This window comes from Mesoplodon mirus, assembly GCF_964341445.2.
Source record: "Mesoplodon mirus genome assembly, chromosome: 2".
NCBI lineage: Eukaryota > Metazoa > Chordata > Mammalia > Artiodactyla > Ziphiidae > Mesoplodon > Mesoplodon mirus.
In genome coordinates this window covers 2,203,946-2,223,011 of record NC_138977.1, presented here as the reverse complement: position 1 = coordinate 2,223,011, position 19,066 = coordinate 2,203,946, and the positions used below count along the sequence as shown (strand labels likewise).

General features: G+C 40.5%; 1 protein-coding gene across 5 annotated transcripts in view; it reads left to right on the top strand.

Moving 5' to 3' along the window:
* Positions 1-19,066, top strand: part of TRIM2 (tripartite motif containing 2) — a 127,252-nt gene that overhangs the window by 69,340 nt on the left and 38,846 nt on the right. For 4 of the 5 annotated variants that reach the window (XM_082605496.1, XM_082605495.1, XM_082605493.1 and 1 more), the window contains exons 2-5: positions 839-1,023; positions 5,501-5,738; positions 16,886-17,037; positions 18,423-18,603. In XM_082605496.1, coding sequence (XP_082461622.1) covers positions 890-1,023; positions 5,501-5,738; positions 16,886-17,037; positions 18,423-18,603 — 705 coding nt within the window. In that variant the 5' untranslated portion in view covers positions 839-889. The remainder of the gene's footprint in view (positions 1-838; positions 1,024-5,500; positions 5,739-16,885; positions 17,038-18,422; positions 18,604-19,066) is intronic. The other variant, XM_082605497.1, reaches the window with a different exon arrangement.

Below are 19,066 nucleotides of genomic sequence, written 5' to 3'. Positions count from 1 at the left end.
ACAAATGGGAAATGTGTGCCCTGCTTTCAGGCAGATGGCAGAGGGAGAGGGCTCTTCCTCATCTGCTGCTTCTCAATTGCCTTCAGCTCAAAATAATCCTTATATCAAAGTGGCTTATTTGGGGGTGGCATATTTTGACCCCCTTCAAGTATAATAGTTGGGAAAACACATTCTATCCTAGTAAGACTATTCTATTTAATATAGACTATAATAAGACTATATATATATATATATATATATATATATATATATATATATATATATTCAGATATAGTCATGGCTGAAGTCATGAACAGGCAGGACTATGTAAGTATTTATCCCTTCAGCTGCCCCCACTTTGAAACCCAGCAAGCTACCTCTTCTTTGTTTCTTGCAGTAATTTAATTTTTAATACAATTTTTAAAGGTTACTTTCCATTTAGTTATTTCAAAATATTGGCTCTATTCCCCGTGTTGTACAGCACATCCTTGAGCCTGTCTCACCCGTGGTAGTTTGTACCTCTCACTCCCCCACCTCTATCGCCCTCCTGCCCCCACTGGTAACCACTAGTTTGTTCTCTATATCGGTGAGTCTCCCAGCAAGCTACCTCGCTGTACAACATACCTTCTTCTAATTTGTTTTCTTTGCATGCTGAACCTGTGATTACTTTATTGATCTACAAATAGGCCCCTCACTGTACACCCTCTATAGCGATGAGGGTTGGTTATAGTCATGTCAAGGTCACAACATGGAATTCTACCCATATTCATAACACAATGCCTCTAGCGAATAAACCAATGATTGATTTGCATTTGCAGATTATTATATGTTTTTCCGTTTTGGTTTTTCTGTCTGACAGCGGCAGCGTGCAGGGTCAAAGACAGCCGGCCCCCCATGTCAGTGGTCTAGGATGGCAAGTGAAGCCACCAACATCCCAAGTCCTGTGGTGCGCCAGATTGACAAGCAGTTTCTGATTTGCAGTATATGCCTGGAAAGGTACAAGAATCCCAAGGTTCTCCCCTGTCTGCACACTTTCTGCGAGAGGTAAGCCTCCTCTGTGCTCAGAGAAGGGGGTTTCACAGACTGACCTCCTACAACCTGCCAAAGGGTTCTTTCCAGAATTCTACAGTTACCTCTGGGAGACAATAAATCTTTTGTGCTTCTGATAGACATCTAGAAACGCAATCATGAGTTGCCAAGAATGTACTTTATTTCAAAGAACTATTCTAAGCGGGAGAAAGCAATCCAATCGCTGTGATTTATTTCCGCAGGAGATGGAGCTTACATATTTTAAGATTCAAACATTTTTTAAATTTTCCCATTGTTCCTTGTGAAACAGTTTTTGCCAACCATAGATCCCTCATGGCGGATCTTTGGTGAGGGCCAATGAAAAAGCTATCATTTTCAGGACTTCCCTGGCTGTCCATTGGTTAAGACTTTGTCTTCCAATGCAGGGGGTGCCGGTTCGATCCCTGGTTGGGGAGTTAAGATCCCACATGCCTCGTGGCCAAAAAACCAAACATAAAACAGAAGCAATATTGTAACAAATTCAATAAAGACTTTAAAAAATGGTCCATATCAAAAAAATCTTAAAAAAAAAAACTATCATTTTCTCCCATATAACAAATCAGGTAAAATACCTACATATATGAGGAGTTAGTTGAAAGGAGGGAGCTTTCTTCCACAGAAGACACATACTAATGGCATATTTGAACATTATGATGTTTTGGATAAAGAAAAAAACTATATATATTAAATGACTATAAATCACCTGAATATACAATTTGCTACATATGAAAACACACTTCTTTTTTTTTGTAAACTAAAATGATTTATTATTTTTTTTTATTTTTGAAAACACACTTCTTTTAAAAAAATTTCTTGAATAGTTTTTTTACATTGAATTAATCAGTTTTCAGAACATATTTTTACCCTCTCGTTCAACTTACCCCATCAGCAATTAAGCATAAAAAAACGTTGTTGGTAATTAGTTTATCTGTGGTCTAATTTTAGTATTTCCCTCGTAAGTTTACATATTTTTCTTAAAGGCAATATGTTAATTATGTTTTAGAGCAGTTTATTAAGTACATTTTCTTTTATTAATTAATACACATAGTTAAAACTTTTTACATCCTGTCATAGAACAGGAAATTGGTATTTCCAATGACTTCAAACCAATGGTAATTACATTTACCATCCAGTTTAAGGTACGTTTGTTATCTCATTGAACGTGCTTTGAGTTGATTTACCTTGGAAGGTCTCAACTGCAACAGAATAACTACACCTTTGGTGGTGACGGATGGATGGAGAAGGTGGATTGGTTACTGGTGGTTGTGGTGTTTTGTTCGTTTTGCTTTCTTTGTTTTGGGTTGTTGTGGGGTTGTGTGTGTGTGTGTGTGTACATTTTTTTGTTTGTTTTAAGTGGTGGTATATAGGGCACTGATACTTTGTACTTTATTCATAATTTTATACCTTGGCTTAAGTAATTTAAAATTCGTATTCCAAAATGGCGACATGGAGAGTGATTTTTTTCCCCCCTCACTCAATGGAGGTAGCTAAAGCATGACCAGCAGCTTTAACTGTCCATGGGTCCCTGGGCTCACATGGTAAGGGCATTACTTGAGAGGGAGTAGTCGACATAGCTGGGCACTCTTTATACCCGACACTGAGAGCCACTCAGCTTGAGCTTAGCAGGGCGGCCCCATTCCCCAGTGTTCAGTGTCTCGTCAGGCTGTTTTTGGCTCCCGTTTCCGTGCTCTTGCGGGTGAGAAGCGGCACTTCCGGGCTGCCCAGGGTTGGCCTCCTGCCCTCTCAATTAGGTCTAGCCCACGCCACTTCCACTCCCCATCCAGTAGCTACTGCTGGCGATTTTCAGGATCCCACCATGGCAAGTCCCTAGGGAATGCTAATATGTTGAAATTGTTTTAGCATCGTGTGCATTGAACTGATTTCCTTTTGAAGGTGCTGGCAACTTTCCCTAAGATGGGAAAATTCGGTTTATGCAGAGACAAAACTTCACGGCTGGTCATGGAGAGACCCAGGACCCCGTATCTCCATCTCCTGCTGGGCACAAACACCGGCTGCTCAGTGGACAGCCGCTCTCTTACTCTCATTTGTCCTAAAATGCCATCAGTGGGGCTTGGAGGACACAGACACAGTCCCCGGCCTTATGAAGCTTCCAGCCAAGTGCAGGAGCCAGTTATTAAACACCTACTCACTCAGATTAATGTGAGATTAAGCCAGTGACAAGGGCCATATACCAGAAGTACACAGGCAACCACGTAATAGGGGAATTTGCTCTAATCAGGGAAGGCTTCCCTGCAGAAGTGATGAATAGGCAGAAATCCCAAGGATGAGGAAAAATTAATTTAGCAAAGGGGAGTGAGCAGAAGAAAAGAATTTCAGGTATGTGCAAAGGTGTAGAGTGAGAGGGGCTATCACACTTTGGAAGAACTTAGATAGGCCCAAATGTGCAGCAAATGAGGGGGAAAGACAGAAAATAAATAGGTCCAGACCATATAGGTGGGTGATCCATATTACCACATATGGATTCTTGTCTTCACTGTAAGAACAGTGGAAGCCATGGAAGGGTTTCATCTTAGATGTGAGGGGGAGGAGATTTAAATGGTTGGCTTTGCATTTGGGAAAGGTCACTCTGGTTGCAGTATGGAGAAGGGTGAGGGGGGGTACAAGCTGGATGGCATTATACCAGGGGTAGGGCGACTGCAGATATCTAAGCAAGGGTGTCTTCATACAGATGAAGAGACCTGGGGAGGCTGGAACCATATTGAGGAATTTCCAGGCGTTGGTGATGGGTTGCATGTGGACAGTGAAGACCAGTGTGGGAATGACTGTTTTTAGAATGACTCATAGTTCTGGTTTGCTTAGATGAAGGGATGGAGGTGCAGTTCACTGATGGGTGGAGGACACAGCGTGCGGGAATATCATGGGTTTGGTTTTGAACATGTTGAGTTTTAGGACCTGTGAGACCTCTAAGAGGAGATGTCAAGAGAGCAGTTGGTGTACAGTTACGGGGCTCAGAGGAGGCATCCGTGGGAAGAAACATGAATATGAGAGTGTTATGCTTATCGTGCATCATAATATAATATAATACCCAGGGAAAGAAGAGGGCTTACGATAAGCCTTGATTAACTCCAAACTCTATTGACTCAGTAGAAAAGAGAGCAGGCAGACGGAGAAGCAGGTGAGTGTGGTATCGGAAACCAAGGAAAGAGAAAGTGTCATAAAAAGGCGGGGTGGGGAGGCAGTGCTCAAGCTTGATGAATGACACAATCAAAACATGTGTATTAGATTTAGATGCTGCCAGTGACCTTAGCAAAAGCTGTTTCACCTCTGGTATTGAGTCAGTGCTATCTACTGTGTGACATAGGGAAGGTCACTTAACCTCCTTGATGTCCGTTTCCCCATCTGCAAAATAAGAGAAATGGGGCGAAATCAGAGGTTTTCAAATGTGTTGGAGAAACTGGGAGACGTTGTAGTGATGTCGAGCTTAGATTCTGGTGCCAAATTGCCTGGGTTTGAGCAACCACTCTGCCTCTGACGGCCTAAGTCCCTTGGGCAAGTAACTTACCCTCTCTCTGCCTGTCTTTCCTCATACATTTAAAAGTGATCACAGGATGACTGGAAGTAAAGTTGACCCCCGAACAACACGGGTTTGAACGGCATGGGTTTACTTACGTGCGGATTCTTTTCAGTAGTCAGTATTACAGGATGACAAGACCTGCGGTTGGTTGAACCTGCAGGTGTAGAACCCCGGATGTGGAGGAGCTGGGTAATTGGAGGGCTGGCTCTGAGTTATACGTGGATTTTCGGATTTTCCACTGCACCAAGGGTCGGCGCCCCTAACTCGTGCGTTGTTCAAGGGTCAACTGTATTAGCCATACATTTCGCTAATTAAATGAATTAAGTTGATGGCTCTTAAGGAGAGGCTCTTAAGAAGATATGGTGTTGGTGGGACTCTGGGTGTCCCATCCCTGTTTCAAACAAACATTTCCACTTCGATGTGTTTTTAACATCTGAAATCTGCTTATGATTTTGTATGTAAAAAGAGTTTCAGCGCTAACAGAAAACATGTGACATGTTTCTTCCAATTTGTGTAAAAGTTCCACAAATTCGTGAATGCCATACTAGGTATTCTAGGCCAGTGCTTCTCAATCTTAAATGTGCATACACATCGCCTGGGAATCTGATTCATCAGGCCTGGAGTGGGTCCTGTGAGTCTGCGTTTCTTCCAAGCTCCCCGTTGAGGCCAGTGATGCTCACCTGTGGACCACACTTTGCCTGTGTGGCAAAGCTCGAGGAAACAGTACCAAAGTCAATGAGATTATCTGATCAGTTGACTGGTGCAATGTGAGGTGACCTATTGACTTCAGAACTAATCTTTTCCTAGTGAAGGAGACCACAACGGAAGTTATGCAAAGTAGCCCTGTAGTCACCGAGAACCTGTCTGGTAGCCCCTGCAGGAGCCCCACTGTGCTGACCGCCCCGCTTCTGTTGACAGGTGCCTGCAGAACTACATTCCTGCCCACAGTCTAACCCTCTCCTGCCCCGTGTGCCGCCAGACCTCCATCCTGCCCGAGAAGGGGGTGGCCGCGCTCCAGAACAACTTCTTCATCACAAACCTGATGGACGTGCTGCAGCGAACTCCAGGCAGCAATGCTGAGGAGTCCTCCATCCTGGAGACAGTCACCGCTGTGGCTGCGGGGAAGCCTCTCTCTTGCCCAAACCACGATGGGAATGTAAGTGAGCGGATTGCAGGCACTGCCTGGCCGAGGGGCTGCTTCATTTGGGGAGTCTTTGGTCAATCAGAGGGTATATACACTGAAACAGAACTCCACCTGGAAAATGAGTGATTGAAAACACTTTTTACCTATCCTCAGACTATTTTGCCTGCTTCCTTTCTCTGACCCAATTTATTTAAATAATAAGATCAATCTTCATTGTGCCGACTTAGCACAAATTGTTGGTTTCTCCAGGAGAGCAAACTGACAACTGTTTGCGAGCTGGGCATACTTTGACCCACAAACATCTGTGTAATAAATTATGGAGAAAGATTGAATAGTAGATAAGTTCTGCAAATTGAGAATGATTATTAAAATGTTATTTACAGTATTTTATTTTTCTTGTGAGGGAAATTTTTCTCATGCTCCATTAGACCCTATTCCTCAATCATAAATCCTCTGAAGTTATGTGAATCCCTGATCAGAGATTATAGCCTGTAGATTCCAGACATACTTACTGCTGCCAGCAAACCCAGTAACCATTATAAACTCGGGAGGACCGGTGTGTACCATCAAACGATGGATTCACGGCAGCTGTGTGGCCTGAAGAGGCAGCATTGCATAGCAGCTCACTGCCAGCTTTGGAGTCAGACTGCCTGATTCAAATCCTGCTCTTCAAACTCATTTCCTGTGTCAGCTTGGGGAAATTTACTAAACTCTCTGTCTCACTTCCTCATCTGCAGAAAGTCTCCCATACAGGATTATTTGGAGAATTAAATATTTTAGTCATAGAATTAAATATTTGGAGAATTAAATATTTTAGTCATAGAAAGCATACTGTAAGCGCTCTATAAATATTAGCTATTAAAATTATTTCTAATTAGTGGCTTATTTCACTTTTTTCTTTATGTAGTGGCCCCTTCAAAAGTGTTTGAAACTGCTATAATCAAACCACTGAAGTAACATGAGGTTCTTAGGGCAAAGCAATAATTATTAGCCGTCACTAATAACTGTTGATCTACCGCTCATAGACCCACTCTGCTGCACCCTCACTGGCCTCCTAGAACTTGCCAAGTGGTTTCCCACCTTGGGCCCTGGCTGCTGTCTGTTCCTCATGCCTGCAATGCTCTTCGTTCCCTCTTTATGTGGCTAGCTCATTCTCATCCTCCATGTCTCAGCTCACATTCCTACACCAGGCAGTCCTCTCTAGCTCACTCTCTAGGGCAGACCGCCTCTGACACCCGGTTTCCCGCCATCGTACCATGTCTTGATTTCCTTCATGACATTTGCCGTGTTCTGCCTGCCTCCAGCTGTGTATGGGCTGGCTTTCCTTGTAGAAAGTGAGCTCCGAGAGGGAGGGACCATGTTCATCATTATACCCCTAGAACTCAGCACAGCATCTTACACATGGAAGTGTACATATAAACAGAGGCCAACCGAATGAGGAAAAGCAAAGGCTATTCACTCAGCACTTGCTGTAACAAGGAGTCAGACCATCACTTGTGTTTCGTCAGAGACTCAAGGTCAGGCAGAGGAGCGGGACAGCTCTGTAGTGGAAAAAAGGGGAGGCCTCAGCTGTGCCCTGATTGGGAGTGGTTGGCATGGGGAAGCTGGGGGCCAACTAATTAGAAGGGGGACATCCTACGTGACTTCTTAGGGGTGCAGATTTGGCTTTCTCTGGTCGGTCCTAAGTTGGAAGAGGGACAAAAATTACAGGAGCTGTTAATTATCAAGTCCTAGCCATTTGGGGTCAATTGGTACAGAAGTTATTATTTAGCTTTTTGGATTGTTAACAGAGATAGCGGTCTGACTTAGAGCAGGCTGGCTTCCTGGTTTGTTTCATTGTGGATAAGGGGGTTGGTTTCTTGGGCAGGTTGTGGGTCAGAGTTTTATTTTTGTATGGTCCGTGTGCATTTTTTTTTTTTTTTTTTTTTTTGTGGTACGTGGGCCTCTCACTGTTGTGGCCTCTCCCGTTGCGGAGCACAGGCTCCGGACGCGCAGGCTCAGCGGTCGTGGCTCATGGGCCTAGCCGCTCTGCGGCATGTGGGATCTTCCCGGACCGGGGCACGAACCCGTGTCCCCTGCATCGGCAGGCGGACTCTCAACCACTGTGCCACCAGGGAAGCCCCCGTGTGCATTTTTATATTCAGTCTCTCAAAAGTCAGTAGTACATATTTTTAAACAAATGGCCAGACACCATGCTAGGCTTCTTACACACCACTCTGTGTAAATTCGTACTGGTTACCTTCATTTTATAGATAAAGAAACTGAGACTTGAACAGTTTAAGTAACATAGCTAGTTGACACATCATAAAAGCTAGACCAGGAGGAAATAGCATCCTGAGCGTTTTGCTAGCCAAAACAATAGAGACATCGTGGATTACATATCCTTAATTATTTAATCGAAAGCACACCAGGCTATCGATAACTGTAGATTTTCTGCACACTGTACTCCAAGGGAGAGTTACCATGTAAGTTTTGCAAAAGGAACTTTAAAGGGTGCTCTCTTATGATGGCTTCCCACACTGGCTCTTAGTGAATGCTAAGGCTGTCTCCCCCTGGGGCTCACATTCTAAATACTCGTCTGGGAAGGCATTTCCATCAGGTACCTGAGTCCCCTTCAAGAGTAGTCCAGGTGGAGCTCTCTGGAGATCTGACTTGATAGGGGAGTAAAGTTTTAGAAACTTTAGGAGATCTACTATAGACACTGGTCCAAATTTGGGGTGTAAAGGACAGTCATGTGGGATGAGAAATAACGGCAACTGGAAAGATTACATCAGTAAGTAAAGGCAGGAGCGTCGTGGAATTCAGGGATGAGCTGCAGCCCAGCACAGCTGGAGCACGGAGATGCCCAGTGGTGGTGGGAACAGAGGCGGGCCGGAGAATACAGGATGAGTCTAGAAAAGTAGAGGGGAGACACTGTGACGAGCTAAGAATGTCATCGAGGAAAGGTTTGACCTAACTTCCATAAGCAGTGGAGAAGCATTAAAACCTTTTAAACAGGAGATGGGTATGTTAATGGCATTGTGGAGGAACAGCGTAGCAGAGACTGGAGGCTGCACCACCACTTGAGTTTAGTACTGAGTTGTCCCAATGCGAGATGATAAGGGGTAGAAGAAGAAAAGCATCCATGGACTTGGAGAGGGAAGGATGAGTTTCAGAGAAGAGAGTATGCTTTCACTCGAGAATCTGCCTCCCACTAAGAAAAAGGCATATACGAAAATCTGTTCAACTAAGCTATTAAGACTGTGAGAATTGGAGCGATTCAAATTGATCATATAATAGGTCATTTTAAAAAAATCGCTGTATTTTTCCATTGTGTAGACCAAGTTCCTGCACCACAATGCAATAAAATTACACTAGTAACATATGTTACAGAAGAAACCCCAAATCCTGTTTAAACGTTTGTAATTATTCAGTCAAAGAAAAAATAGCAAAATTAGACTATTTACAAAATATTGAAAGTGTAAGCTTTATCTATTAAATGTATAAGATAAAGTCATGATCTACACTCAGGAAATTTTATTTGTTTAAGTGTTTTATTTAAAAAGAGTTCATTTCAAGAAGTTAGGAAAAGAACATTAAAATAAATATATGGCACATGAAAAAAAGAAAATAGGAACAATAACCTTGGAGAGTTTGAAAATAATGAAACAATTGTGTTGATGAATAAATCCAAGAGCTGAATTTTTTTAATTAATGAAATAATCTGACATCTGATAAAGCACCAAAGGGTAAATATAAATAAATCAAATTGGAACTAATAAAGAGATATCAGTATAGATAAAAAGAAGATTTTAAAATTACTAGATCAATTCTCTGTGCTAAAGGCTAATATAGTGAAAGTTTGAATGAAGTGGATGATTATCTAGGAAACTACAAATGATCAAGAAAACCCAAATAGACCTATAATCTTGAAGAAAACTGGTGAAAGTTCATTTAAAACTGAATGCATTCAAACCTGTATAAAACAGATATGATGCATAATATCTATACTTCTGGATCATAAGAAAAGATAGGAAGCTACCAAATTCACCTATGATATACTCATTAACTCTGACACCAAAATCTAGTGAAGACAGAACAAGAAGAAAACTATGAATCATTCCGTTTGTGAAAGTAGCTGTAAAATTCTTATTTAAAATACCTGAGCAGGGACTTCCTTGGTGGTCCAGTGGGTGGGACTTTGCTCTCCCAATGTAGGGCACCCAGGATCGATCCCTGATAGGGAAACTAGATCCTGCGTGAATACCGAAACTAAGAGTCCGCATTCCGCAAAGAAGATACTACTGCGTGCTGCAAGGAAGACACGGCACAGCCAAAATAAATAAATATTTTTTTAAAAAACAAATAAATAAAATAAAATACCCCAGCAAACTTTTACCATGTAAGAGCACTTACTTACTAATTAAGAAAAAATATTGAATATCACAAAAGAAAATGAGCCTAGAACTTGAAAAATTCACAAGAGATCTATAAACAGTTAATAATCATAGGAGAAAATAAATGTTAAGCTTCACAGAGAATTCCTAAAGATGTATTTCCTGAGCATGCCTGAGCAATAGAGACCCTTGGATGCCATAGGCTGCTGAGGAGAAACAGTCACAGAGATGCTAATTCCAGCAAAGGTGAAGAAGCCTTTAGGTTGAAATGTTCCCTCTTTCTCTACCAAACATATCACATCAAATCACATTAAAAATTAACTCTAAAGAATTGGATCCTCCTGGAGGTGAATGAAGCTATTTAAAGTGTGTTTTGAGCACGTTTTCTATGCTGGGTCATTGTGAGTCTTTGGAATCATAAAACGTATAAACCAGCAAGAGGCCTTGGAAAATTTACTGCGTGTCTTGAATCATTCTATTTTTCCACCATAGATTGTAGGAGTTCTCTGCTGATGCTCTAAAACGGGGGTCTTCACTGCATATTCAAGTCAAAGGCATGCAATATTATAGATAAATGGCTGCGATTAATTGCCATGGGTAAATCTTTAAAAACAATTCAAATGATTCATAAAATTGGGTAATTAACAATGAAGCAGGATGTTGCCCTCATAAACTGCCTGGTGCTGATTAGCACATGTGGATGAAAGCCTGTCATTTACTTTAAGTGCTGTGACACTATCTGTCTTCTAATTAAACTGCCATGGCTGCATTGTTCAAATACAAAGAAAAATGGGAATAATGGTCAGTGATTTAAGAGGTTCTTTGCACTTAAAGCAGACATTTGAGCTCATGCCTCAAAGTCCCAGAACACAAATGACCCTTAAGCCCTGCTGTTGCTGGCTTACGTGCCTTCCTAACAAGCATGTTAAGAAGTGCAAAGGAGAGATCCTCATTAAGAATGCCCTGCTACTAATCAGCCCCCACTTCCAGAAGCCTGGCGGTGGGGGGCGGTGGCTGCAAGGCCCTGACCATCCTTTTCAGCACGTTATTATGCATATAGTCCTGCCATCTCCTCTTCTAATGAACACAAATGGTGACTACCTGTCAACAACAACAAGCTCATCCTGGGCTCTGGCCCACCCACCCTTGGGAGCACCAGTGTCCTCTCACCCAAGATGGATGGGTTCAACTGAGTTGCTCACCTCCCACAATGAAGTCAAAGCTGTCAGAACCTGAGCACAAGCATTAGAGAATGACTAGTTGTAGACGCTTCAAAATGATTTCAGGGCCTTTACTTCCCAAGAAACATGCAAGATACAGAACCAGGGACAACTGCCCAGGTCTGTGGCTATCTCTTCAAAGATGCAATCAGTTTCTTAAAATGGAGGTTAACATCACTTAACATAAAACTCAACATTTTAACCCCTTTAAAGTATACAATTCACTGGCTTTTAGCATATTTAAAAGGTTGTCCAAACATCACCACTATCTAATTCCAGAAGTTTTTCATTATCCCCCCAAAGAAACTCCATACCTGTTAAGCAGCCATTCCTCATCCCCTCCCTGACACCCCAACCCCTGGCACCCACCAGCCTGCTTTCTGTCTCTAAGGATTTGTCCATTGTGGACATCTGATATAAATGGAGTTCTACAGTATGTGGGCTTTTGAGTCTGGCTTCTATCACTTAGCATAATGTTTTCAAGGTTCATCTATATTGCAGCGTATATCAGAACTTCACTCCTCTTGTATGGCTAAATATTATACCATAATTTGTTTATCCATTCATGAGTTGATGGATATTTGGGTGGTTTCCACTTTTTGGCTATTATGAATAATGCTGCTATGAACATTCATGTACAGTTTTTGTGTGGACATACGTTTTCAGTTCTCTTGGGTAGATACCTAGGAGAGTGGAATTGCTGGGTCATATGGTAATGTTTAACCTTTGAGGAACCGCCAACTGTTTTCATAGAATTACACCATTTTACATTCCCACCAGCAAAGTATGAGAGTTCTGATTTTTTCACATTCTCACCAACACTTGTTATCTGATTTTTTGAGTCTAGCCCTCCTAGCTGGTGTGAAGTGGTGTCTCACTGCGGTTTTGATTTGCATTTTCCTAGTGACTAATGATGTTAGGGTATTTTCCTGTGAAAATTGGCCATTTGTTTAGCCTTTTTGAAGAAATGTCTATTTAATTCCTTTGACAATTTTTGAATTGGGTTCTTGAGTTGCAGGGGTTCTTTGTATGTTCTGGATACTACATCCTTATCAGATATATAACTAGGAAATATTTTTCCCGTTCTTTTTACTTTCCTGGTACTGCCTTTTGATACACAAGTTTTTAATTTGATGAAGTCCAATTTATCTACTTTTTCTTTTTTTGCTTGTGTTTTTGCTATCATATCTAGGAATCTATTGCCAAGTCCAAGGTCATGAAAATTTAACCCTATGTTTTTTTTTTCTAGGATTTTTATAGTTTTATCTCTTACATTTAGGTTGTTAATCTATTTTGAGTTAATTTTTGTATATGGAGTGAGGTAAGGTTTCAACTTCATTCTTCTACACATAGATATCCAGTGGTCTTGACATCCCTTCTTGAAAAGACTCTTTTCCCCCATTGAGTGGTCTTGGCACCCTTTTCAAGAATCAGTTGACCATAAATGTATGGTTTTATTTCTGGACTCTCAATTCTACTCCATTGATCTATATGCCTATCCTTATGCTGGTAACACACAATTTTTATTACTCTAGCTTGGTAGTAAGTTTTGAAATAGGGAAGTGTGAGGCTTCCAATTTTGTTCTTCTTTGGAAGGTTGTTTTGGCTATTCAGGGTACCAGTGTAATTTTATATAAATCTTAGGAACAGCTTGTTCACTTCTGTGAAAAAAGAAGTTGGAGTTTTGATAGATATTTCATTGAATCTGTAGATCAATTTGGGAATATTGCCCTCTTAACAATATTAAGTCTTCCAATTCATGAGCATGGGATATCTTTCCATTTATTTCCATTATTTAGGTATTCTTTAATTTCTTTCAACAATATTTTGTAGCTTTCAGTGTACCAGTCTTGCACCTTCTCTGTTAAATTTATTCTTTAAGTATTTTATATTCTTTTGGATGCTATTATAAATGGAATTTTCTTAATTTCATTTTTGGATTGTTCATTGCTAGTGTATAGAAATACAACTGATTTTTGTTTGTTCATGTTGTATCCTAAAACTTTGCTGAATTCATTTGTTAGTTCTAATAGTGTGTGTGTGTGCACGCGCACATGTGTACATTCTTTGGGATTTTCCATATATAAGTCATCTCTGAATAGAGAAATTCTTACTTATTCTTTTCCAGTTTGGATGCATTTTATTTTTCTTGCCTATATGCTCTGGCTAAAACTTCCAGTACATTGTTGAATAGAAGTGGCAAAAGTGGACATCCTTGTCATATTCCTGATCTTAGGAGGGAGTCACCATTAAGTAAGCTGTGGGGTTTTTACAGATGCCGTTTTTTCAAGTTGAGGAATTTTCCTTCTATTTCTAATTTGATGTGTTTTTTGTTTTGTTTTTTTATCATGAAAGGGTGTTGGGTATTGTCAAATCCTATTTCTGTATTTACTGATCTGATCATGTAGGATTCTTCTCCTTCATCTTATTAGCGTGGTGTATTACAAATATTGATTATTGTATGTGGACCACCCTTGCATTCCTGGAATAAATCCCACATGGTCATGGTGTTTAATCTTTTTAATATGTAGCTGGGCTCAGTTTACTAGTATTTTGTTAAGGATTTTTGCACCTATATTCATAGGGATTATTAGTCTTTAATTTTCTTTTCTAATTTTCTTTTCTTGTGTGATATCTTTGACTTTGGTGTCAGTATATTACTGGCCTAATGAATTAGGAAATGTTCCCTTCTCTTCTGTTTTTGAAGAGTTTGGGGATTGGTGTTAATTCTTCTTGAAATGTTTGGTAGAACTCACCAGTGAAGCCGTCTCGCCCTGGACTTTTCTTTGTTGGAGGCTTTTTGAATATTGATTGATCTCTTTACTTATTGTAGGTCTATTCATATGTTCTATTTCTTCTCTGAGTTAGTTTTGGTAGTTTGTGTGTTTCTAGGAATTCATCCGTTTTATCTAGGTTATTTGATTTATTGACATACAACAGTCCATAGTATTCTGTTTGTCAATTTTGTTGATTCTTACAAAGAACCAGCTTTTGGCTCATTGATTCTCTCTATTGTTTTTCTATTCTCCATTTTATTGATCTCCACACTAATCTTTATTTTCTTTCTTCCGCTTGCTTTGGGTTTAGTTTGTTCTTCTTTTTCTAGTTCTCTAAGGTGGAAGCCTAGGTTATTGATTTGAGATCTTCTTTTTAATGTAGACATTTACAGCTATACATTTTGCTCTGAGCACTCTCATAAGTTTTGATATGTTGTGTTTTTATTCATCTCAAAATATTTTGTACTTTCCCTTATAATTTCTTCTTTGACTCATTATTTGTTTGTGTTATTTAATTTCCACATATTTGTTAATTTTCCAGATTTCCTTCTGTTATTGATTTCTAATTTCATTCTACTGTAGCCAGAGAAGATACTTTGTATGACTTCAGTCTTTTTAAATTTATTGAGACTTTTGTGACCTAATGTATGGTTTCTTCTGGAAGATGTTCCGTGTGTACTTGACAGAAATGTGTCTTCTGTTATTGAACAGAGTGTCCCACATGTGTGTGTTAGGCCTAGTTGGTTTATAATGTTGTTCAAGTTCTCTATTTCTTTACTGATCTTCTGTCTAATAGTTATATCATTATTGAAAGTGGAATATTGAAATGTCCAACTATTATTATTGGACTCTCCATTTCTCCCTTCAATTCTGTCAGTTTTTGCTTCATATATATTGGGACTCTGTTGTTGGTTATATATTTATTAATAATTGTTATATCGTCTTGATGGATTTACCATTTTATTATTATATAATGTCCTTTTTTTAATTGAAGTATAGTTGATAATGTCCTTTTCTGTCTGTTATAACAACTTTGGTCTTAAAGCCTGTTTTGTCTAATATTAGAATAGCTACTCCAGCTCTCTTTTGGTTACTCTTTGCATGGAATATCTTTTTCCATCTTTCTACTTTCAACCTAATGTGAGTATCTTATAAACAGCATAGAGTTCACACATTCAGCAATGTTATTATACACGTACTATGTGCAGGGAATTATCTAGGCTCTGGATGAGAGAGTTTCAGTGCTCAGTAACTTAAAATCTTATAAATATTTCATAAAAGGGGTATGAATAAAATTGTTTTAGTGGGTGCATTCACTTTATGAAAATCCATCAATCTGTGTTAGGATTTATGCCATTTTTTTATGTGTGTTATACTTCAAGAAAAATATTCCCCCCGCCCCAAGTGCTTTGGGAATTCAATATTGGAAGAAGTTATTTCCAGCTGAGAGAATCAGGGGAATGCCTTCACAAAGAAACTAACCTTCAGGCTTTATGTTATATTGATACCGTGAGTTCACCACAGTCAGGGTAAGGTGGCTTTATTTTCAGGTAAGCAAATGATATCATCAGCGCCATCACCACTGCCACTACTTATTAGAACTTACTACGTGCCAGTGCCAGGCATCATCTGAGTTCTTTGTGCATATTAATCTACCAAATCCTCACAGCAGCCCTGTGAAGTAGATTAGTGTGTTACATGACTGTCTCCATTGGCCAAAGCGAAAATTGAGACACGGTGAGGTCACATAAGTGGTGGAGCCAGGATGCAAACTGTTGCACCCAGCTCATCTCTTATCCAAACAGTAGCCGTTCTCAAGGTGCAATCCAGGAACTCTTATGGGTCTCCAGACCCTTTCAGGGGACCCACAAGGTCAAAACTATATTTGTGACAATACTAAAACATTATTTACCTTTTTTTTTTTTTTGCGTGGGCCTCTTACTGTTGTGGCCTCTCCCGTTGCGGAACGTAGGCTCCGGACGCACAGGCTCAGCGGCCATGGCTCACGGGCCCAGCCGCTCCACGGCATGTGGGATCTTCCTGGACCGGGGCACGAACCCGCGTCCCCTGCATCAGCAGGCAGACTCTCAACGACTGTGCCACCAGGGAGGGAAACCCTATTTACCTTTTTTACTCTCAACCTCTCAAGAGTATTCAGTGGCATGTTCCAGAGATTCTATGTGTGCTAGCAAAACAGATCGAATGCAGAAGCAAATATGAGAATCCAGCTGTCTTCTATGAAGCCAGACACTGAAGAGATTTACAAATATGAAAAGCAATGCCATTCTCCTCACAAAATTTTTGTTTTGCAAAATATACTTCTCATAAATTCTATTATTAATGTTATCATTTATTTTTGCTTTTGATAAATTAATCAATATTTTGAATGTTTCTCAGTTTCCATTTTTAACATAATAAATAGCTATAGATATAACTCATATAAACACAAAGCATTCGGAATCCTCAATCATGTATAAAGAGTGGAAAGGTGTCCTGAGACCAAAAAGTTTGAGCACCAAAGCACTATACTGTTCTGCCTTAGGGGAGTGGCCAAGAAAAGCTGGTCTTGTGGCCATAGCAACAGCTTTGGAGTCCAATCCACCTCTGTTCGGGACCTGGAACATAAAAGTTTATCTTTCCTTTTCTCCTGTGAAACTGGATATAATACTGCCCACATCCTGGGGAGGCTGTGAGAATTAACTGAGAGGGTGCAAGTGAAGGCTTAGTGCATGGTCAGAACTCAGTCACTGGCACCAAACCTGGAATTGCTCTTGTGTCACCCGCAGGTGATGGACTTTTACTGCCAGTCCTGCGAGACGGCCATGTGTCGGGAGTGCACGGAGGGGGAGCACGCGGAACACCCCACAGTCCCCCTCAAGGACGTGGTGGAGCAGCACAAGGCCTCACTCCAGGTCCAGCTGGACGCCGTCAACAAAAGGTGTGCATACCTCCGCCTGGCTCCTGACTGGCCGCCTGTGGCCTCAGGGTCTCGTGTCCCAGTGGGATAGAAGATTCATGTCACCTAAATAAATTGTCCTTTGATCATAGGGCTGTAGTCATAAACTAGTGAGTGATGAGGGTCATCCCCTGCCCCTTGGTAAAATTCCAGCCCCGTTTTGTTATGAGTGGTGGTTTTCCTTTTAGTACCTTAGTAAGATTAAATGAACAAAATATACTCGAGGAAAATACACTCTCAGGAGATCTCTGAAATTTGTGCCTGAAACCAGGCTGTCTGAAGAGCCTTTCTTAGCTGCTGTTCTTGACACACTTAGAAGCCACTGGGCAGACCGTGACTGGCTCATCTCTGTCTGAGCAAAATGGTCCTGAGCAGCAAGTGCTCAATTTTCCTATTCCTTCCCCACTTCCAGGCTCTTTATTTGGAAATGAAGAAACAGAGTAGCTGTGTGATGCATGAGAAAGACCAAAGAGAGCAAATAAACAGCAAAATGAAAATAAATCTCTTTACCAAAAGTTGAAGTGAGAAAAGTGTGGCTATTCTATACTAATTAAAAGAACTTGGGAACTTGCAAGAAATTCCCAGGAAACTCTGAGTTTGGATAAGTTTTTCATGTGATTGGGTAAAAAGATACAGCTATATATTTAGACCAGTGGTCCTCAACCAAGGGCAATGATACCCCCCAAGGGACATTTGGCAATGCCTGGAGACAATTTGGTGTCACAACTGTGTGTGGGGGCGGGGTAGAGGAAAGGATGCTGTTAAACATCCTACAATTCACAGGACAGCCGCCTGCAACAAAGAATTATCTGGCCCAAAATATCAATATGTCAAGTTAGAGAATGCCTGATTTATTTATTTTTTCTTTTTCTTCTTATTTTTTTATTGAAGTATAGTTGATTTACAATGTTGTGTTAATTGTTGCTGTACAGCGAAGTGATTCAGTTATACATATATATATACATTCTTTTTAAAAAAATTCCTTTCCATTGTGGTTTATCACAGGATATTGAATATAGTTCTCTGTGCTCTACAGTAGGACCTTGTTGTTTATCCATTGTAGAGAACAGCTGATTTAGAGTGTGAGAAAAAGCCATGGGGTTCTGAGAGCTTTGTACCATCAATTTTTAAAATTAAATGACTGAGGTAGATTGAAGTAGACATCGACCCTCAAAACCTGTTCTCTCAAAGGCAGTAATTATGTCATGTCTTATTCACTCTGTTCTTCAGTTATTACTTTTTAAAGATGATGAAAAGCACAGAAGATGTTTCTTGACAAAATATAGTGTTTGGATAGTTTTTTTTTTTTTTTTACTATTTCCGTGTGGATCTTATTATAATAACGACCTCTGATAACTGTCTTCCAGGCTCCCAGAAATAGATTCTGCTCTTCAGTTCATCTCAGAAATCATCCATCAGTTAACCGACCAAAAGGCCAGCATTGTGGATGACATCCATTCTACCTTTGATGAACTCCAGAAGACTTTAAATGTGCGCAAGAGCGTGCTGCTTATGGAGCTGGAAGTCAACTATGGTCTCAAACACAAAGTAAGACTCCACCCTTTCCTACAGACATCCTGGGAGAGGTGCACTATCCTATCCGGGGCCTCCCTGGCGCTAGCTTACTGTGTTCTACCAGCGGTAAAGGGGACTCTAATGGGTTAAGTGTCACTGTTGTTCAGTAAACAGTAGTTTTTATTTAGTGGCTTATCCAGCTATTTCTTCCTTCCTGTTTGCAGCAAAACTATGATTCTGTGGCCTTAAGTACCACTTGATAACTTGACACAAGGCGAAGTTGAATATAAAGTAATGCTTTCAGGATTTAGGGTTAAACTGGATTGTTTTCCTTCCTTAATTATAATGTCTAATAGTCTCTTAATTGCTCTCTCACCCACACCAACCTGTTAGTCAACTTCAGAGTGAGCCCAGACTTCAGCCTTTGTTTAACTCTGCACATCCCATCACAAAACCAAGGATGAAAGCTTCCGATATTCAGGTGTGGAGTTTTCGT